At 48.2% G+C, this 24,781-nt stretch overlaps 1 protein-coding gene across 1 annotated transcript in view; it reads right to left on the reverse strand.

Moving 5' to 3' along the window:
* Positions 1–926: 926 nt before the first annotated feature.
* Eef2k (eukaryotic elongation factor 2 kinase) overlaps positions 927–24,781 on the reverse strand; it is a 61,023-nt gene continuing 37,168 nt past the window's right edge. The window contains exons 5-18 of the mRNA XM_050143234.1: positions 23,667–23,704; positions 23,095–23,266; positions 18,844–18,993; positions 17,938–18,070; positions 17,614–17,741; positions 16,933–17,134; positions 14,935–15,002; positions 13,507–13,584; positions 12,566–12,628; positions 10,191–10,325; positions 9,857–10,045; positions 8,363–8,487; positions 6,059–6,237; positions 927–2,102 (exon numbers count right to left, since the gene is read on the reverse strand). Coding sequence (XP_049999191.1) covers positions 1,993–2,102; positions 6,059–6,237; positions 8,363–8,487; positions 9,857–10,045; positions 10,191–10,325; positions 12,566–12,628; positions 13,507–13,584; positions 14,935–15,002; positions 16,933–17,134; positions 17,614–17,741; positions 17,938–18,070; positions 18,844–18,993; positions 23,095–23,266; positions 23,667–23,704 — 1,770 coding nt within the window. The 3' untranslated portion in view covers positions 927–1,992. The remainder of the gene's footprint in view (positions 2,103–6,058; positions 6,238–8,362; positions 8,488–9,856; positions 10,046–10,190; positions 10,326–12,565; positions 12,629–13,506; positions 13,585–14,934; positions 15,003–16,932; positions 17,135–17,613; positions 17,742–17,937; positions 18,071–18,843; positions 18,994–23,094; positions 23,267–23,666; positions 23,705–24,781) is intronic.

The raw sequence follows: 24,781 nt of genomic DNA on the forward strand, positions 1-24,781 counted from the left end.
CACCAGTTTAAAACATCCACAGGACGGCGCAAGCCAGAGACTGTTCTGGTGTTGACAAGAAACTGAGGAGCCCCAGCCTCTCAGAGAAAACCAGCTGTGATGGCGTCAACTGCAAACCCCAGGGCTTCACAACCTGCGGTGGGTGAAAAGGAGCTGTCGAGGATAATTCTTGCTTTTCCATTTCTTTTACACTTTCATCGATGTGTGCGTGAGCGCGTGCGTGTAGTGTTTGTGGGCTCGCTCGTGCCACACCACACAGGCGAAGAACAGACGATAACTTACAGGAGTTGGCTCCCTGAAACTGGCCTTCGGTTATTAGGCTAGGCTGGGCAGGAACCTTTACCCACTGAGCCATGCTAGTACCACACCAGCACCAGCTCTATTTTGGTTCTTTTGTTTGGTTTTCGATTTTTGGTCAAGGTCTCACTATATAGCCCAGGCTAACCTCAAACCTGGATCACCTCTGCCACTACCACTTTTATGCTGGGACTACAGGGTTAAATTGGTTCTGCTTATCCCTCAAAGTACCTACACTCTTGACTTTAGAAACTAGTGCTTCTACAAGCTCCTCACTGGGCAGGCTCAATGAGGAAATCCTAACCGTGCCCCCCTCCCCCCCCTGCCTGTTTCTCTGTGTAGCCCCGGCTGTCCTGGAACTTGCTCTGTAGAGCAGGTGGAACTTCAGAGATCCACCTGCCTCTGCCTCCTCCCCGAGTGCTGGGATTAAAGGTGAGCACCACCACCACCACCACCAGGCTAAAAAGGCCTGTTTTAAGGACAGGTGAGAATGACTTGTATGTTGCGCTCTGCTTTTCTGTTCTTTAAAGCAAAGATAGAGGGCGCTCTAACATCTGTGGTGGACCACAGCAGGCCGCTCCCTTGGCGATTCGGAATACCAACAGAAATCACACGAAATCACACGCACGTTAAATCGGAACTCCTTTTATAGAAAAAGCTCATTAAGTCACAACCTGGCCCTGGGGAAACACCCAGAACTAATGAGTGTTTACACTCTTGCCTTCTTGTTCTCAGACATCTTAGACATTTCCTAAAGGGCTGCAGCTGAAAGCCACTTGCTGCAGACGACCAGAAAAATCCAGCTTCAGGCAGAAAATGCCAAGGGCAGTAGGCTGAGGGCAGAGTTTTTAAAACGCCACCACATCAAGAAATGACCGTGGAATCTGCACAAGGATGCTTCAGTCCAGTCGTGGATGTGGCCATGGGGGGCGCAGAGGCACTTCTGTTGGGAGGAAAGCTGCCCAGCTCCTAAGCCAAGGTCTTCCTGTGAAAGCTCTGAGGTTCATCTGCTTCCACATCCACCAATGCACGACTCAGAGGTAGCAAATATGTGTGTACAAAAAAACAAACCTGTTTTGTAAAGTCTACAGTAGGAAGCGTGCTTTTAAAAAACAAAATTTAGTGGACACCAAGAAATCAGGTACGCAGTGGGAGGACATCAAATGAAAGACCTTATAATCTCCCTAGGGTGCGGAGGAACCTGGGATTGAGTGATCTCATACCTGCTGAAAAAAAAAAGTCCATACACTTCTCAAAACCTAAAGACAGACATCCATGGGAAGTTAACAGAATGTTCTCTATGCAGATTCCTAACGCAGGGCCTGGAGACACTGGGGTGAGTGCAGACTGCACAGGCTCAGCCCTGATACTGTCTGTTCATTCCGACAGAAAGACATGTTCTTAGATCTCATGACAAAAAATGGGGGGAAAAAAAGAAAGAAAACGGAACCTCAAAAAAATAAGGTGATTCATTTGGCTGCATAGTCAACCCCCACTCCCTCAAGGTATCACCCCTAAAGGGAAGTTAAAGTGTCTCTGCCAGGTGCAAAGACTTTGTCGAGTCAAATACAAAAGTGAATTTATAGCATAGTTAAAACTGCTTTTCCCCTTCCAAAAAAAAAAAAAAAATCAGCCCATTCTCCTCATCCCCAGCCCTTTTGCTTGGGACCAGCTGGCAGTGATCTTTTGGGACAGTTATTCCTCCATCTGGGCCCAGGCCTCTTCTGCCTTTTCATAGTACTGGTTGGCTAGCCGGCCCTTCATGGCTTCCATCGCGGCTTCGGCGGCTTGGGTGTACAAGTCTCCTGAAAGACAGCAAAGCGGGCACAAGGAGGTGAGCCATTTGTCTTCATCAAGCAAGCAAATTTCATCTCACCCAAAAGAGCATCTGAGGTTACTATAGCAACCTGGCCTGTACGGTATGATTCAAGTCGCTCGGGGTAGTGTATGGTTAAACCTGGCCAGTCAGAGTGCTCTTCGATTCTCTGGTATTGCTGTGGAACTTGACAGCTTGCATGCCAGGCAAGAGTTCTACTGCTGAGCCACACCCCCAACCTGAAGTCCAAGGCAACCAGTCTATATGACAGACTTAAAACTGATAAGAAGTATCTAAATTGGGGGCTAGAGAGATGGCTCAGAGGTTAAGAGCACTGGCTGCTCTTCTAGAGGTCCTGAGTTCAATTCCCAGCAACCGCATGGTGGCTTACAATCATCTGTAATGAGATCCGGTGCCCCATTCTGGTGTGCAGTCATATATGTAGGTAGAACACTATTATACATAATAAATTATTCTTTAAAAAAAGAAAAAGTGCTCCTCCCTCAAGAGGATCCTAAGCTCAGTTCCCAGTATCCACACTGGGCAGCTCACAACTGCCTGTAACACTTTCTGGGGATCCAGCACCCTCTTCTGGCCTCCACAGGTATATATACACACAGCATGCATTCACACATAGACATACATAAAAAATAACATTTTTAAAGTTTTAAGAAATCTTTCATATCCATCAGATTATAGTAGAAAAAAGTGATATATTCACTCAGTGACATATTATTTAATAATAAAAGAAATGAAGAGGCTCAATGTGTAAAGACACTGATGACATAAGTTCCATCCCTAGAAGTGACATGGTGGAGCGAGAGAACCAATCCCCAAAGGTTGTCCTCTAATCTCCACATGCACGCATACATAGATGATAAAAATATTTTCTTTTAGCTGGGTGCAGAGGCGCGCATCTTTAACGGAGCATTCGGGAGGCAGAGGCAGGTCGATGTCTGTGAGTTCAAGGCCAGCCTGGTTTACAGAGTGAGTTCCAGGACAGCAAGAGCTACAAAGTGATACCCTGTCTTAAAAATTTTTTTTTCCTTTATAAGGTAAGATAGTGATGTCTGTAATCACGGTACAAGCTGAGATGTGTTTGTAACCAGCTGGATTATACAAGACCTCGTCTCAAAACAGAGAGAGAATGAAAGGTTGTAAATTCCACCCTAACTAAAGTACACCAGACAGAAAAGGCCACATATTGTGTAATTTTACTTGTAAACTGAGTCCTGAACAGATCAATTTTTTTTTAAATTGTTTATGATTTATCTTTTATTTTTTTCAGACAGTTATGAGCTGCCATGTGGGTGCTGGGAATTGAACCCGGGTCCTCTGGAAGAGCAGTCAGTGCTCTTAACCGCTGAGCCATCTCTCCAGCCCCAACAGGCCAATTCTTAAAGACAGTAGATTCGTGATTACTGGGGAGGGACGGGAGGCCGGAAGTGACTGCTAATTAGCACAGGATTTCCTTTCGAGTGTGCAAAGGTTTAAAGCTAGGTAATAGTGAAGGAAGATGAAATGTTATGAAAACTTCAGCTTCAGTTTTTCAAATTGCAAAACCTGCCCATAAATTCTAATGTATAATTGTCCCCCACAGGAGGTTGGTTCCAGGATCCACCACCAACAGCAAAATCTGCTCAAGGCCCCTGGGTGAGTGTGTCCTATTTGCATATGGCCTATGCATCTTCTCCCTTTTGCTTTAATCACCTCTAGATGACTCGGGATGTCATGTATGGTACCCTGCACCATTTGATGCATGCTGTGGTTTGAATGTGAAATGCCCTCAGAGGCCCACATGTTTGAACGCTTGGTCCTCAGCTGGTGATGCTGCTCGGGAAAGGTTCAGAACCTTGAGGAGGCAGAGCCTTACAAGAGGAAATGCCATCAGCTTTGAAGTTTTATAGCTTGCCCCACTTCCTGTTTTCCCTCTCTGCTTCCTATGTGTGTGGTAGTTTTAATAAATGGCCCCGAAAGGCCCAGAGGGAGTAGCACTATCAGGAAGTGTGGCCTTGCTGGAGGAAGTGTGTGATGTCTCAGATGTTCTGACCAGGCTCAGTGTAGCATTCTCTTCCTGCGGCCTTCAGATCCAGGTGTAGAACTCTCAGCCATCTCTCCAGCACCATCTCTGCCGGCAGGCTGCCATGATTCCTGCCATCAGTAATGGACTAAACCTCTGAAACTGACAGCCAGCCCCAATTAAAATGCTTTCCTTTGTAAGAGTTGCCATGGTCATGGTGTCTCCTCACAGCAGTAGAAACCCTGACCAAGATACTGTGTGGGGGTGAAATCTGGTCCTCTTGCTTCCCTGCTGCGTCAGGCTCTGGCTCTGGATGCCAAGCTTTCCCACCATAACGGACTCTTAATTCCAAATCCTCTCTGGACGAGTAAACCAAAATCAATTCTTCCTTTTTTTTTTTTTTTTTTGGTTTTTCGAGACAGGGTTTCTCTGTCGCTTTGGTGCCTGTCCCGGAACTAGCTCTTGTAGACCAGGCTGGCCTCGAACTCACAGAGATCCGCCTGCCTCTGCCTCCCGAGTGCTGGGATTAAAGGCGGCGCCACCACCGCCCAGCTAATTCTTCCTTCTTTAAGTTATCTTTTGTTGGGGAACTCTTATCACAGCAACAGAAGAGTAACAAACAAGGAGAAGACTACTCAGTGACAGAGGCAAATACGTTTCCTTTTTTGAGACAGGGTCTATGTAGCCCAGACTAGCCTGAAACTTGGAATTTCCTTATCAGCCTCCTCAATGCTGGGGTCACAGGTGTACACCATCACAACAGCTTTACAGGTGCAATGGGGGAGTCTGGTGAGAGGGCTCAGCAGGTAGAGGCATTTGCTGCCAAACCTGCTGACCCGAGCTTGATGGCTGGGTGCCACGTGGTAGAAGAAAGAACTGACTCCCACATATGCAATGGTGTGTGCACACATTCACAAACACACAACATAAGTAAAGATAGTAAGCCTTTTTGTCTATGGACGCAAAACTCATAAATTGGGAGGACTGGCTGTATCCTTATATTTGATTTATATACATAATTTTGATGCCCTCTTCTATCTCTCTGCCCCCCTTATTTTTTTAAGTACTGGGAGGGGGTGCATGTGCCAGGGCAGAGGTGTGGAAGTCAGAGGGCAACTCTGTGGGATGAGTTCTTACACCTTTACATGGGTTCTGATGATCAAACTTAGCTTATCAGGGTGGCCTAAGAACCCCCATTTTGCTGTCCCCTTATTTTCTGAGGCAGGGTCTCTCCCACTGAACCTAGAAATTGTTATTTCAGCTGGACTGGCTGACCAGCAAGCCCTCAGGAGCCACTGTCTTTGCCATCCCAAGACGGGGATTATACGTATGAATATCACATCCTGCTTTTAAAAGTAAATAAATAATTAAAAAGAAAACAGAGAATAATATAAAATTAAAACAAAAATGTGAGGGACTAGAAAAATGATTCAGGGGTTAACAGTAAAGGACTAGAGTTCAGTTCCCAGCAGCCATGCTGGGCAGCTCCCAAGCTCCTCCTGTAACCTCAGCTCCGGGGATCTGACATACTCTTCTGGCCTCCTCAGTGTTCTCTCTCTCTCCCTCTCCTCCCTCCCTCCCTTTCTTTCTCTCTCACACACACACATACACAACTAATAATAAAGTAAATCCCCAGCACCTTCATAGGAGCTCATGACCACCTATAACTCCAGTTCCACGAGATCCAACTCTCTTCTGGCCTCTGAGAGTACCAGGCACACACGGTATACACACATGTAGGTAAACACTCACACATATAAAATAACATGTGATAAAGTAAAAATAAAATATTTGTCTGTGTACCATCTCTATCAAGACCCCTACTGAGGAAAGGGGCTCATTTGGGGACTTCTAATTCCAGAGGGATGGGAACTATAGACCTTCCCCAGCCCCATCCTACCCCAGGGAAGGTCTATGGGCCTCACCTGATCTTTGGGGGTTCTTGTCCAGCCCGAACCCTCCGGTGAACAGCATCTCAGCCTGCCTGGCAAGCAGCGCGTACTGGGGCTCGTCCTGTACTCCGTCGTACTCCCCACCCTCATCGCAGTCAGTTGTCTCCAGGGCCGTGTTGTACCAGTGGAGAGCCTCTGACCAGTCTCGGCACCTTGTCCGGTGACATGGAGGGGAGAAGGATGTTACTGTGGCATGGTGTGGGGAGGCAGAGGACCACTGAGTTCGAGAGGCAAGCCTGGGACCCCAGTGGGACCGCCACCTCTGGTCCACAAACTACAGCACTAATGGCCACCACATCTAAGGGATACCTTCATGTTAGAGTTTCTACATTTCTGTTTCATTTTTGAAAAACTGAATTTATGGGGGTTGGAGAGATTGCTCAGTGGTTAAGAGTACTGCCTGCTCTTCCAAAGGTCCTGAGTTCAGTTCCCGGCAACCACATGGTGGCTCACAACCATTTGTAATGAAGTCTGGTGCCCTCTTCTGGCCTGCAGACAGACATACAGACAGAATATAGTATACATAATAAATAAATAAATAAATAAATAAATAAATAAATAAATATTAAAAAGAAAAGAAAAACTGAATTTATGTGTCCCTGAGTGTGTATGCTGCACGTGTGCACATGTACAAGGAGGCCAAAGGAGGAAAGGGATCCACGGAGCTGGAGCTACAAATGGTTGTGAATTCCCTGTTGTGGGTGCTGGGAACCGAACTCAGGTCCTTTGGAAGAGCAGCAAGAGCGTTTCACCTCTGAGTGATCTCTCCAGCCCCTATATAGATAATTTCTCTCCCACCCAAACCAAGACAGGGTTTCTCTGTGTTGTCCTGGCTGTTCTGGGTTCAAACTCAGAGAGCTGCCTGCCTCTGCCTCCCGAGTGCTGGGATTAAAAGCGTGCATCACCACCGCCTGGCTCAGTTTCTATTTTTATTTCGAAGGGATCTTTCCTTAACGAAATTGGCACAGTGTGACAAACCCTTCACCAGTGGAAGGAGAATTCCTTGGGGAAGGTGTGAGGAGAGGCAGATGGCAGAGGACAAATGAGCGTCATTCCTTAGGTGACAGCCACTTTGGTTTTCTTCATGAGAAAGGGTCTCTCACTCATCTGAAACTTGCCAACAACCCCAGGGGCCTGCTGATTTCTTTTCAACTTTTTCTAAATGAGTTCTGGGAACCAAAGTCAAGTCTTCATGCACCAGGCAAATAATTTATTGACTAAGCTACCTCCCCAGCAAAGGAGATGAATTCTTGATACTAAAGAGAAGGTGCCTGCTGGAAAATGTATCTCCCGGCCCCACTTGGTTTTTTTTTTTTTTTTGTTTTGTTTTGTTTTGTTTTGTTTTGTTTTTCGAGACAGGGTTTCTCTGTATAGCCCTGGCTGTACTGGAACAAGCTCTGTAGACCAGGCTGAGGTCCTAGGTTTAATCTTCAACACTGCATCATCGTAAGAATACAAATTAAGGGCTGGAGAGATGGCTCAGAGGTTAAGAGCATTGCCTGCTCTTCCAAAGGTCCTGAGTTCAATTCCCAGCAACCACATGGTGGCTCACAACCATCTGTAATGGGGTCTGGTGCCCTCTTCTGGCCTGAAGGCATACACACAGACAGAATATTGTATACATAATAAAAAAAAAAGAATACAAATTAAAATAAGAGTAGGGAAAAGCAGTCACAATCACCCAAAATTCTATTTTCTATAGACAATCATACTGAACTGCATAACCTTTTCTGGTTCCCCCCTGCTCCAATCAAATCTTTACATATGCTGTAAAGACTGCCATCTATTGTACATTTTATGGATGAGGCACTGTGGGAAAGGTATTTGGTCTTCATGGGTGCATCATTAGAGATAGATACTATCATTATTCCTATTTCACCAAATGAAGAAACTGAGGCCAGAGAGGTAAAGTAACTTGTTGAAAGTCACTGAGTTGGACTCAGAGCTAAGCAGAGCTAAGGCTAGAACCCATGTCTGTTTGTCCTGAACCAAAGAAAATTGACCTGCCAGCTGGAGAGCGGGCTCAAGAGGTTGGGGGCACTGGCTTCTCTTCCAGAGGTCCTGAGATCGATCCCCAGCAATCACATGGTGGCTCACAACCATTTGTAATGAGATCTGGTGCCCCCTTCTGGTGTCCAAGCATACATGCAGACAGAATACTGTATATACAAATAAATTATTTAAACAAACAAACAAACAAACAAAAAACAGAAAAAAGAAAACGCAACCTGCATGGCCCAGATTACCCCAACATTAACCATGCAACAGCCATAGTACCTGTCTGGACTGAGGTTCAGGCCGGTGTCAAAAGCTCGGGCCACTAGGATCATGGACTGCCTATCACCAGCTTCTGCCGCCTTCAGTAAGTAATCAAAACCTTTTGTCTTGTTCTCCTCTGTGTCCTGTCAAAGGGAAAGGACACAAACAGCACATGAGTGTCTGAGGGAGACCGCAAGGGCTCCTTTGTCAACCTCCAGTTTCTTAAGTCGTTGTGAGAGTTCTGGGCTGGGAAGCTCATGTCCACGGCTTTTAGTATATCGATAAGCTTGTTTAGCTACCCCACCATGGGTTTAGGAAGCTAAATGTTTGCCAGGCTTCGTGGCAGGCACCTTTAATTCCAGCACTCAGGAAGAGGCAGAGGTAGTTTGAGGCCAGTCTGGAGCTAGTTCTAAGACAGCCAGGGCTACACAGAGAAACCTGGTCTCAACAAAACAAACCCCTACATTTGTATTGTGTTTACTCATTTATTTATTGTGTGTGTCAGCTTGCATGTGCCACAGTCTATGTATGAAGGTGGGAGTTGGTTCTTTCCTTCCACCATGGGGGACCCAGGGATTGAACTCGGGATCTCAGACTGTGCAGCAGGGGCTCTTACCCACCGGTCATCATGCTGGTCCAATTTCAAAATATCTTAAACAATCCAAAAAAGAAACACCAGACTCCACAAATCACATATTTTCTCTGTACACTTATCTCTCCACCCAACCCCGTCCAGAGGCAATGATCCGTCCACTCTCTGCCTCCGTGGGCTCTGAATGTGTCATATATATGGACTAGAGTGATTTAACATGTGGCATCTTGTCTGGCTCCATCACACAGGTTGGAGCACATGCCTGTGCTTCATTCTCCTGATCAAACACTGCTCCACCTGTCTCTGTCCACGCCCGAGAGAGGGACTGCTGCTGTGACGTTCATGTGCACACATACGTGCAGATACGCAGCTGGCTGTTTCAGACGGGATCGTAGCCTGTAGCTCAGGCTGGCCTGGAATTCACAATCCTGCCATAGCCTTCTGAGCACCGGGATGACAGGGACATCACCATGCCTGGCTTTGGATGTTTTGTTTGTTTCGTGGAGACTGTAAGAGACAACGAAGGAATCTCCCCAGGGCCTCCAAAAGACAACCGTGGTAATTTACCAGGATGTGGGAATTTGTTATGAGGGTCTCAGGTAACTGGTACATTTCTGAAACTACATCTGAGTAGCCAGTCAAAATAGTTAACTTACTATTTAGAAAATGAGAGTGAGGTGGTGGTGGCGCGCGCCTTTAATGCCAGCATTTGGGAGGCAGAGGCAGGCAGATCTCTTTGAGTTCGAGACCAGTCTAGTCTACAAGACTGAGTTCCAGGACAGCCAGAGCTACATAGTCAGGCCCTGTTTTGAAAAAAGCAAACAAAACGAATCCTCCAGGAGGTGACCACCGGAATAGGGGTGGTAAGTGATGGACTGGCTGAGCACTCCACTTTAGCTTGGGGCCACACATCCCCTCACCTTCAGAGAGACATCAGCCAGGATGTGGTGGGGCAGCTGAGAGTACATAAGTCCCAGGCCCACGATGGCCTCCAATTCTCCCAGGTCAGCTGCATGCTCCAGGTGGAAGATGGCTGACTCTCGGTCCCATTCCTCATCCTTCTCACAGAAGCGCCCACCCTCGTGGTATCGTACCATAGCCAGATGGACCTGCCACAGAGACGGCAATGTTGGTCTGGCTGCCTAGGAGGCCAAAGCCATGCCTAAGGGCAGCCCAGCCAGCCTGCAAGAAGAAGCAATTAGTGGAGGAGCGGAGCGAGCCCTGCGTGGGCTCTGGAACGGGCATCCCCCATACCTTCCCCAAAACAGATTTCCCGATTTTCCTTTCGAGGTCCAGAGCGTTTAGCCTTTGCACTTCGAGGGCCACAGCCGAGGGCCTCGGCAGGTGCAGGCGGGAGGAATTGAGCAGGTTCCACGTCTCCACAGAGACCTGATGGGAGAGACCAGGTGGATGGAGTTTAAAGGCCAGAGAAGTGAGGGGCTGGGGCTGGGTATGCTGTCATAAAAACAGGAGGCTGGCTGGCGGGCGAGGGGAAGGAACCCCAATGGCATCTAACTTTACTGGACAAGAGTGGCCCCCAATTCTTTTGATTTGTTCCTGACAATTTGAACAAGAGCCTCGTTATGTAGTCCAGAAAGACTTTGAACTCACTATGTATCTTAGGCTGCTTTGCATCATGATCTCCCAATCTCCCTTCCTCAGACTATCAAGAGCTAGGATTACAATGAAGCAACCCCATCCCCAGGGCTCCAATTCTTTCTCTTTTTTTTTTTTTTTTTAACTTTTGTTTTTGGTTTTCAAGATACAGTTTCTCTGTGTAGCCTTGATTATCAGTCTGGCCTTAAACTCATGCTCAGTTGCCACCAGCTCATGGGTACTGAGAGAGGGCAGCCATAGAACACAATGACCTGCGGAACAGACCACAGTGGCCCCGAGAAACACTTCCCCTCGCTTATCAGCCCAAAGCTGCAGCTGAGGTTCAACACTAAGCCTTCTCTCCTAGCTTCTTCATGCCAGGCCCCAGAAAAGACTAACTCCCACAAACACGGCTGGCTTTCTCTGTGAGTCAACCAAGATAAAGCGAGCAACGCCACGGGGTACTTCGGGGAGCACAGGCAGCTAAATTCTCTGCAGCCCTGGAGCAAGAAGGACCCAGCCCAGAGCGCCAGCAGCGACTCAGCAGAGCAACTCTGTCCTGCTCCAGGCTGAAAAGCCTTCATCTGACCACCAGCTGAGGAAAAAGAATCCCGCCAGCTGGGGTGGCCAGGTTAGAAAGTGCCTCTGGGCTCCAGATAGGGGCACCAGGCTTCAGGGGGGAGGACTCTGCAGGCAGGAGGGACCCACTTAGCAAACAGTGAGAGGTGTGGCATTCACACTGTGTTTTGAGAATCGGAGAATAAGAGACAGTAGGGCCAGCCTTTCCTAAGCATGCCTGACAGCCGCCACCACTGAGATACTTGTCATTCACACAGCGGACAAAGGACAAGTGCACTCAAAGCAGCAGGTAAAATTACCCTCGGCTCATGTTAAGTGTATATGAAACACACATGATGAATCTCACAGTTAGACTTTGGGTCCCTCTCAAATTGTCTAATTGTGTATTTGCCAAGAGTATCCCCCATTTTTTTCTTTTAATCTAACTGTGAGACTGGGATGCTGGCTTAGTGGTTAAAACATCTGCCATACAAGCATGAGGGTGAGGTTCCGATCCCCAGAAGCCTGATAGGAGTGGCAGCCAACCCGTAATTACAGCCCTAGAAGGCAGAGGCCTGATCCCCAGACAAGCTGACCAGTAAAATGAGCCGGATCAGTGTGCTCTGGGTTTGATTGAGAGGCCCTGCCTTGAAGACTAAGGTATAAAAACAATAAATGATCCCATTATCAACCTTGGGTTCCACGTGCATGGCTAAACATGCATACCCACACACATGCATGCACACACACAGGGAAAAAAATGGAGAAATAATCTGAAATTCAAAGTATTTCTGAGCCCAAGCATTTCAAATAAGGAACACACACACCCTGGAGTAGCCAGGTAAGTGGGAAAAGTTGCCCAGGACTCCAGTTTTCTCACATAAAAGCGGTGATGAGCAACTTAGCAAATGTCTCACTGGGTGGTGGCAAGGAGAAGCGGTAGATGCTGTGACCTTCTGGTCAAACTCTCTAACATGAGGCTGTCCTGGTGACCTTTATCCAGGACCGTCTCTTTCCCCTTCCCCAGGAGTCTCTTGGCACCCTGCCCAGGACATGACCTCAAACCTGCCCTTTGCAAAATGGACATGCACAAGGTGGAGGGGTGGGCTGTGTGCCAGGAGGAGGGCAGAACACAAGAGCCAAAAGAGGCAGGCCTGTTCTTATGGGTACATACCCGTCCATAGCTGCCCGCCTATTCCCATGGGCACATATCCGTCCATAGCTGCCTGCCTGTTCCTATGGGCACACATCAGTCCATAGCTGCCCGCCTGTTCCCATGGGCACGTACCCATCATAGCTGCCCGCCTGTTCCTATGGGCACACACCCGTCCATAGCTGCCCGCCTGTTCCCATGGGCACGTACCCATCATAGCTGCCCGCCTGTTCCTATGGGCACACACCCGTCCATAGCTGCCCGCCTGTTCCCATGGGCACATACCCATCATAGCTGCCCGCCTGTTCCTATGGGCACACACCCGTCCATAGCTGCCCAGGCTGTCCTCATCAGATTCAGGCATTCGGTTGCCATTGGAATGGCCCTGTGAGGGAACAGAAAATGTATTTTAAGAGGAGACTTTCCTTCCAGAAACCAATTCCCGGGGAGCAGGACCAGGCCTCCCGGGGTCCCTGCTCTAGGGACACCAGTTTACCACTCCCCAGGTGAAGCTGGAACCATCGTCTGCAGAGCTGATGAGTTCACAGTCACGCAGAGACCTGTGTGAACAGATTGAACTGACCCCAGGGTACCAGAGTTGGCATGAAGCCACTGGAGAAACGGTGGTTAGTTCTTCCTCTGGCCTAGCTTCCTCCTTTATGCTTCATGTTCATAATTATACGCTGAGACCAGGGCCTTCCGTGCAACAGGCCTTACTGTGCTGGTTCTATTTCTGTGCACGGGGAAGTTTCTGAAGGGCTGAGAGCATGGAAGCCACCTCCACCCAGACAGTGCTGGGAGGGAGACTGAGGAAGCAGGCTTGAGACCCTCCCAGGGATGCCAGGGTTGTACCCTGAGCCCTCCCAGCCACATCAGTGAAGCCCATTATCCAGCATCCTCCAGCTCAACAGCCAAAGGTTCCAGCTTCAAAGGTTTCCCTGCCATTTTCTTGCCTTTGTTCTATGGTTGTTGTTGTTCTTTTAGAGACAGGGTATCCTTAGCCCAGGCTGGCCCTGAACATAACCCTCTCAAGTGTGTCACCACACCCAGCCTGCTTGTTATGTTCAACCTTACAGCCAATCCTCTCTCTCTTCCCCTTCCTCCTCCCAGTCTGCTTCACCATCTCCACTGCATTTGCCGCTGTCTGAAGTCTGGTTTATTGTCTTAATCTTTCTTGTTCTATTTGCCTGTTAGCTTTCTTATCCCAATGGATACCAGATGAAGGAACAAAGGTCTCCAGTCTTAGGGTCTGGGGGTGCTCACATGTTCTCGGGGCTCAGGATCATCCAGGTCACTTCGCTTCTCACTTGGGTATCCGCTGTCCCCACTGTTCTCGGAGTCCTGGAGAGAGAGGACAATAGTTCTAGTGGTGCTCCCAGTACGGTGGTGATGACATCTGGACATCCTAGTCATCTGTTCGCTCCTTTGATTTATCACCTTACTCAACAGTCTTCCTGCCTCCTGCTGGTCGAGAGACCAGAAAGCAGTACAAAGTCGTGGCAAAGAACTTAGGCCCTGGAACCGGATGCCCGGACACAACCCCTGGCTTTATACTCATCTGCTGAGTATCAGTTATTAGATAACTACTCAACTTATCTACGCTTTGGTTCTCTTGGCTGTGGGAGCCATTCTGGTACCTGAAGGACTGTTACAGTTTGGTACAAAATGTGCCCCCAAAGGTTCTCAGTCAGTTGTACTTATGAGAAGTGAACGTATCACGAGAGTGCTAACTTCATCCATGCGGTAATCCAGCAATGAGTTCACAGCTGACTGGGTTATCAGGACGTGGGGCCTGGCTGGAGGAAGCAGGTTACTGGAGCACATCTTTGCATAGCTTTTATCCCCAGACCCTCTGGTCTCCTTGCTGCCCCGTTTGCTGAACACACGAGGCGAGCAGCTTCTGTCACACCCTTCTGCTATTCGGTTCTGCCTCATCACACATTACTAAAGAAGCCAAATAACACAGGGCTGAAACCTAGGAAACGGTGAGTGTAATAAGTCTTCCCTCACGTATTTAGATAGTCTGCTTTTGTTTTGAGACAAGGGTTCATGTAGCCCAGGCTGGCCTCACACTCACTATATTCCCAGGGATGATTTTTTTTAAAGATTTTTTTTAAAATTAATTATGTATATAGTATTCTGTCTGCATGTCTGTTGGCCCGAAGAGGGCACCAGATCTCATTACAGATGGTTGTGAGCCACCATGTGGTTACTGGGAATTGAACTCAGGACCTCTGGAGGAGCAACCAGTGCTCTTAACCTCTCAGCCATCTCTCCAGCCCCCTACCCCCCCAGGGATGATCTTGATCCTCTTGCATCCACAAGTGTTAGGATTTCAGGTGTGAACTGCTATGCCCAATTTCTGTGGTTCTGGGAATTGAACTCAGGGCTTTATGGATGCTAGGCAAGCACTCTACCATCCCCAGCCCCCATCTAACTCTAGAATAAAATCTATTATAAGAAAAAGTCTATCTCGTACATCTTGAGAGTTAAGTGAGAAACTAAAGCTCTTTAAAATACCATCTTGCCAAGATGATGATTCCAAACAGAAGCCAAAAGTGAACTTGAACCTGCAGGACAATCTGAGAGGTGCTCCAAGGAGACCTGGGCTGACTGCCTCCCTCAACCTAACAGCCTCTTTCATACCACCCTGGGGGATGGCAGCCGGCAACCTCCCTCCTTTCCACTCACCCGGTGATTGTCCATGTGGTCATGGTCTCTAGGGCCCATGTTATCAAGATCACCAAACACTGGCCAATCTGAGCAGGGACAAGCAAAGGTGATTGATGTAGGACATATCCAAGAGCCACACATACCCTGCCTACAGCACACGGAACCCACACCAAACCTCACCTTGCAGCCCAACTGCTGGCAATCCTGCTGCCTCAGGCTCCCAAGAGCCAGGGTTACAGTTGTGTACTATCATGCCCAGCATTTTACTTTTAAATATATATATATTCATCACTAAATAATATATATTATTTAATATATACTATAAATTATTAATTAAATATTTATTTATTTTGAGGTAGGGGTTGACTATAAAGCCTTGGCTGTCCTGGAACTAGCGCTGTAGACCAGGCTGGCCTCGAACTCACAGAGATCCGCCTATCTCTGCCTCCCGAGTGTTGGGATTAAAGGTGTGCGCCACTACCACCTGGTTACTTTTAATTCTTAAAAAGAAGCACCACATGGGGAAAAGATACTGTCACCCTGAAGAGCTACAGTTCTTTCTCAATTCTTCCCAAGTCCAACACTGGATAGCCATGGATGTGTGTCTATCACATACACAGATAGCAGTGCATGTAATTAACATGAGCAGTACATGTAATTAATGTGAGCAGTACATGTAATTAACGGGCTGAGTAGCTCTGAAGAAAGTGCAGATATGACGGAAGAGAAGCCACCTGTCCATGGGGGGCCCACAGTGTGGGCCGCAATGTGGCTTCCAAGCCAGCTGTCTCCTGGCAGTCATGTATCTCTCTCTTCTGACCTAAGCAAGCTGGCTGACCTTTTTGTTGCTGCTGTTTCAGATAGGATCTCATTATGTAGCCCCGGATGCTGTGGAACTCACTCTGTAGACCAGGCTGGTCTTGAACTCACAGAGATCCACCTGCTTCAGTCTCCTGAGTGCTGAAATAAACAGGTGGCCCCCCATACTCAACAGCCTGACCAGCTTTATGAAGTCTGTAACAGTGCGGGCTGGGGAGATCTCAGTGGTAGAGAGAGAATAAGCTAAGCACGAATGAAACCTGTGTTCAGCCCCCAGCATACATCCACATCAACACAGTTCATAAAATGGTTTTCACATTTTTAAACAGCTTTTAATATTTTTAAAAAGTATTTCAAAAAAAAAAGTATTTCATGGTTTGCTGGGTTGTGGTGGCACACACCTTTAATCCCAGCACTCAGGAGGCAGAGGTAGGTGATCTCTGTGAGTTCGAGGCCAGACTGGTCTACAGAGCAAGTCCCAGGACAGACTCCAAAGGTACACAAAGAAATCCTCTCTCAAAAAAAAAAGAAAAAGTTATTTTATGGCAAGTGCCGCTATCCAGTGAGCCATTCTGCCAGCCTCAGCTTTGCTCTTTTGACTTATTGCTATGATATTGACAGGTTTCCTAATGCTGAATGATTCTCAGATTCGACCAAGATGGGCCAGTAGTTTTTATTTGATAATACTTTATTTATTTTTAAAAAGATTATCTTATGGGAGCTGTACTTGTTTTGTTTTAGTTTTTGAGAGAGAAAAACAGAGAGAGAGAGAGAGAGAGACAGAGACAGAGACAGAGACTGACTAGGTAGCCCTGGCTGGCCTGAAACTTGCTACATAAATCAGGCTGGCCTTCAATTCAGAGCTCTCCCTGCCTCTGCATGGACCACCATCACTGGCTTATTCACAGTTTGTGCACTGTGACTGTAAGATAAGGACATTGAGATGGAATGTCCTCTTCTGTGTTCTGTCAGATGCCAGCTTTGCTAGCGTCATAGACCACACCGAGGTGGGTTGCTTCGTTTTCTACCACAGAGGCTATTTTCATATACCGGTTGGCTGCATCTTGGAAGTCTGTCCTATGAATTCACCAGGAACGCCACCCGGGCTAAACTGTCTCATTTTCTACCACGAATGAAACTGGTTTAGCTCTGCTCTACCTGCCCCCCCACCCAGGGATCTCTATATCCAGGACTTACGGAGGGGGTCCAGTTTCTGGCTGTGTGGTGTGGCTGAAGATGGGGAGGAAGGCAGAGAGTCAAAAGTCACATCGCTCATGTTCTCATCCCCGGAGTTCTCTGAAAGGCGAAGGGGCAAGGGAGGCCGGCTGCCAGAGAACGTCCTTATGCGGGGACTCCCACACTTCTCCTCTGTCCCCCTCAGGGTGGTCTTGGCTGATTGCTGGGGACATTAATGGGAATAGTCACGTCACACAGCACTCTGTAGGGAATGGAGGGTTCCTCTGAACCCTGAAACCTCTCTATCCATGGCTTTCATACACGCCTAAGACAGAATCTTATTGAAAAATCAGTTCAGGATTAACCCTATAGTATCCAAGAAGGGGTACATGGATGGAGCTCAAAGGGGCTACTAGTCTGTATTTCCTAAAGTGCTGGCCAGTTTGAGCTGGAAGTACACCCCAATGCACACCCAGAGGCCAAAATTTGTTTTTGCCAACAGTCTCCTGAATTAGTTCCTAAAAAGAGTGAGCTGGCTGGTCCCACTGTCCACAGTTGGCAGTGCCCATGTTTGTGTACATGGGCACACATGGTTCCTGTCAGTTCTGTTTCTCTGTTTTCTTCACTCTGGTCACAAATAGGCCAAAGCCAAGCAAACGCCATCCCACAGGAAGCTGAGCCTGATCACCGCTGAGTACTCACCAATAGCTTGGTGCTCTGATTTACCAGAGCCTGCTCCCGCAGTGAGAGGTCAAAGGGCGCAAGGCCCATGCTCTGGCAAATCCGGTTGCAAGCATGAGAATAGAAGAAGAGAGCCATTCCCCGGACACCTGCAGGCAGAACAAGGGTGTCTGGGGTCTTATTTCTGCCTAGTGATGAAGGACACTCAACTAGAGGGGTGGTAGATCAGACAAACCAAGTTCCTGCCCCATCACCTCAGGGAAGGCCCAACAGTGTCTCAGTGTGTTCCCTAAGATTTCAGGGGCGCACGGTCTCTGTGGACATGGGCTGGCTCTCCCCACTTACCGAGATTGCCGTCTCCAAAGTCGGTGCCTTTCTCAGTGTGGATCTGTGGATCAGTGTAAAGGTCCCCCACACCCTGGATGTCCACCACAATCAGCTGATGACCAGAACGCTCAAATGTGAAGTGGCTAAAGGCCTGTGTCGGGGCAGGAAGAGAAGAAGTTGTAGCAGGCCAGATTGTGGACTAGGCAGATGCTGGCCTGATGCTGGGCGGGAGGCTGTAAGACTCGGGTCGCCCTGGTAAAGGCGGTCTCTTCAAGCAGAGTTTTGTAGAGTAAAAGACAAAAGAAGGGTATGCTCAGCTCCACAAAGATCTTAGGGTTACAGCTTTATTGTCATCTTAGGGCTGCTGAAAGAAACCAGCACAGGGTGGCAGGTGTATTGCTTTAAAAAAATCTTGGGAGATGACTTGGTGGTTAAACCATTGTCTATGCAAACATGAGAACCAGAATTTGGATTCTGCAGAACTCATGTAAATGTTGGATGCAGATGTAGGTCTGCTCCTAAGTCCAGTTTTAGAAGGTGGAGATGGGATTCCCAGAGCAAGCTGTCTAGAAAGACTAGCTTTATCAGTGAGCCCTGGGTTTGAATGAGAGACTCTGTGTAAGACAGAAGAGTGGTCAAGGATGATCCCCAACATCGTATAGGGACACACATGGGTGCAGATACACACAGGTGCACACACACACTTGCATACTGCAGACATGGAAATACATGGAAAGGGTAGGGGGACTGGGAATACTGCTGTGTGGTAGGGCAATGCCTAGCATGCTGGAGCCCTGGGTTCACACATGTTCCCAGGGATGTGAGGAGGTAAGACTCCACCCACAGGAATCTCCCTGTCTAGGGTTGAGCCTTCCCAAGAGGATGAAGAATGAAAATGTGAGCAGAGCAAGCTCAGGGTCTCACCTGTGGTGTTAGTCGGATGTTGTCATCACGGACAAAGCCTGAGTTGGAATTATACTTGATGTACTTGCCCTCAATGTAGTGCTCCAGGTGGAAGAGGGGCTGGCCTTCTCTGTCCTTTAGCTCAATGATGCACATCTGCATGATATCCACCTGGTGGAAGAGAAGGGAGCATGGTCAAGAGGAAGGGCTGGGCTGGGCTGGACGCACATTGTTCTCAGGGCACAGACCTGGCTCTCACCAGCCAGTACAACTGCTAACTGAACCTGGAATTCACTCTCCTCCTTTCCTTTAAATATGAAGATCCCCATCTCTGGATTGTGGCAGGATACATAGGCAGGATCACAAAGGGAAATCAGTTGGACTCTCTTGCAGCTAGGTGTGACCATGTGACCACACCTAGCCAATAGGAAATGACCACCAGCAATGCCATTACTACAGCCTGCCTTGTGAGGTGGATGGCTTGGGAACCCTCACTGGAACCATGGTCATTGTGATCCTAGGAGGTGAGAGAGTTACAGGACAGAAGGAACCAGGTCTCTGGATGCCTTCAAAGACATAGATTATCAGCCTGCTCAGAGCAATCTTTATATAAATCAGAAAGGGACCATTTTATGTCTGTGTAAACTTACGGATCTCTTTGCTAGCAACTCAGACTGGGCTTGGCACTAATATTGTAAGTTTGAGCAAGTTATTTCATGTCACTGTGTTTTAGTTTTCTTGATGCAAATAGGAGGATGTCGGGCTCAGCACCAAGATGAAATTTATTGATACATAAAGGCGACGTTGTTCATGCTATTATTAAGTTGTGGTTAGACAGTGTGTTCTAAACTGGTGATGCCGCTGAACCTTTAGGAAGTGAAGTCTTACCAAAGGAAGTGAGTCACTGAGGCAGCCCTTGGGGTTTTATAGCCTGGTCCACTATCTGTCTGCTTGACCATCTGCCTTATGTTCCTACTGACAGGCCTTTTTTACCAACTGTGAACAAAAATTAACCCTTTTCCTTAAGTTTGGCCCCAACAAGAAAAGTAGTTTTTTCTTTTCTCTGCAATGAGGAATTACAAGAAATGCCAACACTTTTTGAATTTCTTAAAAATTAATTTATTTTGGTTGGGGGATTTCGAGATAGGGTCTAACTATGTAGATCTGACTGTCCCGGAACTATGTAGACCAGGTTGTTGGCCTCAAACTTACAGAGATCCACCTGCCTCTGTCTCCTGAGTGCTGGAATTAAAGGCGCATGCCATTGTGCCTGGCTAGATTTTTATAGCGTATTATGGCATGTTATACACAGGTGCTAATATAGGCTCTATGTATGGTATGTAATACACAGGTGGTATAACAGGCCCTATGTATGGCATGTTATACACAGGTGCTAATATAGGTCCTATGTATGGCATGCTATATGTAGGTCTAGTATAGGCCCTATATATGGAATGTAATATACAGGTGCTAATATAGGCCCTTTGTATGGCATGTTATACTCAGGTGCTAATATAGGCCCTATGTATGGCATGCTATATCTAGGTCTAATATAGGCCCTATATATGGAATATAATATACAGGTGCTAATATAGGCCCTATGTATGGCATGTTATACTCAGGTTCTAATATAAATACTATGTATGTTTCTAAACTGCAGTAACAGACCTGTGTGGCTTTTAACTCCCGAGGGTTCTGCATGGCACCTCTCTCAGTACGACCCAAAACATGGAAAGAACCGGGTTTGAACTTCAAAAGCAATGACCCTCTAGGGAAGAGGGTCACCAGACAGGCAGGCAGAAACTGCAGAAGCCACCTGAGCCCAGAGGTGACAGCTGAGACCTTTAGCAAAGACAGCTGCAGTTCTGAGAACGAACCTGGTGGGAAGAGCGGACAGTCCCGGGAAGGGTCCTGTCTCCACGCAGACAGTGTGGCTGGTAGGGCTAGCTAGAGGGCTTGCTGGGTAAGGGGCAGTGCACAGTTGAGCGGGCCACCAGCACCTGCTCAGATGACCACATCCATCTGTTGTCTTCAACTTAGCTTTGTCATTACTTACTTGATACCCAGGAACTAGGGGACAGAAATAGGCAAGACACAAAATCCCTGGGGTGGGGGTGGGGATATTAAAATATTAACTAAGTGGATAGGTCCTTTTTAGATCACATCACTTCAAAGAAGGGAAAACAGCACAGAATAACATGACAAAGGTTGACTGGGTAGAAGGGAGATCTTATGTCCGATGGGCTGATAGCCTTGCTCTGGAGGTGATATGTAAGCTGAGCCCTGGACTGCGAGAAGAAGCTCACCATAGGGCTGGAGAGATGGCTCAGCCCTATGGTTAAGAGCATTGCCTGCTCTTCCAGAGGTCCTGAGTTCGATTCCCAGCAACCACATGGTGGTTCACAACCATCTGTAATGATGTCCGGTGCCCTCTTCTGGCCTGCAGGCATACAAGCATACAGAATACTGTATATTAAATAAATAAATAAATAAGATTATGGAAGTGATAAAGATTTGAGGGCACAGCTGGAACAAAGGTCCTGGGGCAGGAAATAAGCCAGGAATGAGAGAAGGGAAGCCAGACCAGAGTGAGTTAAATTGCTGAGGCTGTGGGGGCTGGAGCCTCTTTTGTTGTTGTCTTTGAGGCTGGTCTGGAACTTGCTATATAGACCAGGCTGGCCTAAAACTTTTACAGATTCACCTGCCTCTGCCTCCTGAGTGCTGGGATGAAAGGTGTGTGCCACCACATGCAGCAGACTCTGGTCTCTTGAGCGTGTGTAACCAAGGGCCTTATGAGCAGACAACTGACAAATTCTTTGGCGGCCTGGAAGGATGGCTTTCCTGAGGAACCAGGGATTTGGGACAGAGGCAGAGAGCCGATTTGCTCAAATGCCCACAGATAACAAGAGGCTTAGCACCAGGTCATATATAACACAGAGGTCAAGAGGAGGAGGCAGTTTGGTGGAGGATAGGCTCCATCCCTGCCTGGATGGTAAGGCTGGTTAACCTCACTGAGCCCAGAACCCTGGAAGCCCACATCCATCCCCACACCTGCTGCTACTGTTTGGAGCCATCGTGTTCCCAGTCCTAGTCCATATGGCCTGGGTGGAAGGCCTTTCAATCCTGACTGCAGAGGCTAGCACAGGGCTCAGGCTCCCCCACCTACATACTCCCCCCGCCCCCAAATACTTTGGTGCAGACATATGCATTTGATAATCAGAGCCAATGACACCTAGTTCTGACACTTTCATCAGAACTGTTAGCTGGGCAGTGGTGGTACACACCTTTAATCCCAGCACCCAGGAGGCAGAGGCAGGTGGATCTCTGTGAGTTTGAGGCCAGCCTGGTCTACAGAGTGAATTCCAGGACATCCAGGGCTATTACAATGAGAAACCATATATCCAAAAACAAAAAACCAAACAAAAATAAAAGAGACAAGGTGCTCTCCTCCCAATAAGGCTGGTGAGAAATGAGCCTGTAGCTACTGGGACTAAAAGGGCCCCGGAAGAGTGGTGCCAACCCAGATACTCAGGCCAGAGTAGACGATTCCTAATAACCCCAGCATGGCCAGTGCCAGCGTGCCTAGAGCAGGATCTAGCAGTCAAGTGCATAGAACAAGGACTTCCCTTTTTGGATCAAGCCAGTCTAAATGGGTTTCTATCACCTGCAAACAAAACTCACGAAAGGGACAATGAGATGGCTCGGCAGATGAAGGAGCTTGCCACCAAGCTGATGACTTGAGTTCAGTCCCTGGGCCCCGCATGGCAAAGGGAGAGCACCAACTCTCCAAGGCTGTCATCTGACCTCCGTACATGTGATATGGTGTGTGTGTACCAGCCACACCATAAAGATCATAACAATAGATCCTATTTATCAACAGAGATAAGAACACTCCAATCACAGAGCTCCTGGTTTTATAGAAATAAATTTACTGCATATGAAGTACATGGCTTAGCATGTCAAAAAAAAAAAAAAAGTGATCCTTACTGGCAACTGGTAAGACGGTAAAGAGCTAGACATGGTGGTGCATACCTTTAATCCCCAAATTCCAGAGCCTGGGGGAGGAGGAGCATAAGTTCAAGGCCAGAGCAAGAAAGACCCTGTCTCAAAACTTCAGGGGCTTGAGGTGTGCTCCATGGTCTAGCACTTGCCTGGCACAGGCAAAGCTCTGGTTTTAGTCCCCGGTACTGCAAAGAAGAGGTGGAGACAGGACTCCATGTTTCCCCATTGCCCTCACAGCCGGCCAGTGGTGCAGGAAGGAGGCACACACACCTGCTTGGGGGGCTTGTGCCGATTGTACTCCTCCCCCCAGAGCTTCGCCTCCATCTGGAGCTGGACATCCTCAAAGTACACGCTCCTGTCCACCGGCTCGAGGTAGCGCTTGGCCACGTAGTTGGAGGCGCCCTTCCATTGCTGGGCGTGCAAAAAGTTGGAGAGTTTTTTCCTGGGGAGAAAGACAAGGGGGAGCCCGTCTACAACTCAGCAGGTTCACGGCAGACACAACCGTGAGATCTCAGAACAACCACGCCTGTCTGGCATGGACGGCTAGATGGAGAAGGAGCAGGGTACAGGAGCTGGAGGAAAGGCAGTAAACCCACTCCTCCAGCCAGAGCCAGAAGGGCTAAGGATTGATGTCCGTGGCCTCCCATCCTACTCAAGCAGGTGAGCGGTCATTCCCTTTCCTTTCAGACCCCTACAACTGGGTCAGCTGGGGTCCAGCACTGGGTGGAGAAGAACCTGGCTACATGGAGGCACAGATTACTTGTCATGAGCCTTTAGTTGAAAATACCCCTAAGTCCTAGCTGTTAGGAGTCTTGGCAGAAGCCTCGGGCCAAGTCACTTACGTCCTGAAGCACTCCCTCATTGCTCCGCGGCCGAAGGGCTGAAAGAAAGGACAGAGCCATCAGTACCCGTGACCCATGAGCCCCTCTGTTGCTGCCCACCCAGCAAGGTGTCCCATACATTACACCTCAATCCTAACAGCCCTAGGCTGTCCCTCCTGGGCCTCAGCACCAAAGTCAGATAGACTTCAGCCTGGAGACTGCTGGGATGAGGGGGACTCCATACCTCATCTCAAACCCATGGACGAGCCATTGTGGGGCCATGATGCTGGGAGGGGCAGTGCACAGCAAAGGTTGGTTTTCAGTCTCTGCTTCCTGGCCACCATCAAATTAACAGGCCTCCTCTGCCACATGCTCCTGCTGGGATGTGCTGCACCCACACAGGCCCAAAGCAACAGGGCTAACAGACTACCAACTCAAAGTTCTAAAACCACGAGCCAAAATAAACCTTTTCTTTTTTTAAGGATACTATGAAAGGTGGGTGTGGTAACCCCTGCCTTTGATCCCAGCACTGTCTAGGCCCTAGGAGGATCTCTGTGAGTTCAAGGCCAGCCCAGTGTAACACTGAGCTTCAGGACAGCTAGGGCTAGAAAGACTCTGTCTCAAAACAAAAAGATGACTGTATAGGAGCCGGTGGTGGGGGCGCACGCCTTTAATCCCAGCACTGGGGAGGCAGAGGCAGGCGGATCTCTGGGAGTTCGAGGCTAGCATGGTCTACGAGAGCTAGTTCCGGAACAGGCTCCAAAGCTACAGAAAAACCTTGTCTCGAAAAAAACCAAAAAAAAAAAAAAAAAAAAAGATGACTGTATAGGAAATTGTGTCATAGGTATGAAAGCTGAATAATGCTGTCTCAAAACAGAAGAAAGGAAAAAATGGCTCAGCAGTTACTTAAGAACACTTTCTGCCTTGAGAGAACCGGAGTTCAGCTCGCATCATACATGTCGGGCTCACAACCACCTGGAGCTCCAGCTCCAGCTCCAGGGCCCCCTTTGGGCCTCTGGGGGCACTGTACTCCTCTCCCTCTCTCTCTCTCTCTCTCTCTCTCTCTCTCTCTCTCTCTCTCTCTCTCTCTCTCTCTCTCTCTCTCTCTCTCTCTCTCACACACACACACACACACA

This window comes from Alexandromys fortis, unplaced genomic scaffold (genome assembly GCF_014885135.2).
Source record: "Alexandromys fortis isolate MF-2015 unplaced genomic scaffold, M_Fortis_MF-2015_v1.1 scaffold_45, whole genome shotgun sequence".
NCBI classification, from domain to species: domain Eukaryota; kingdom Metazoa; phylum Chordata; class Mammalia; order Rodentia; family Cricetidae; genus Alexandromys; species Alexandromys fortis.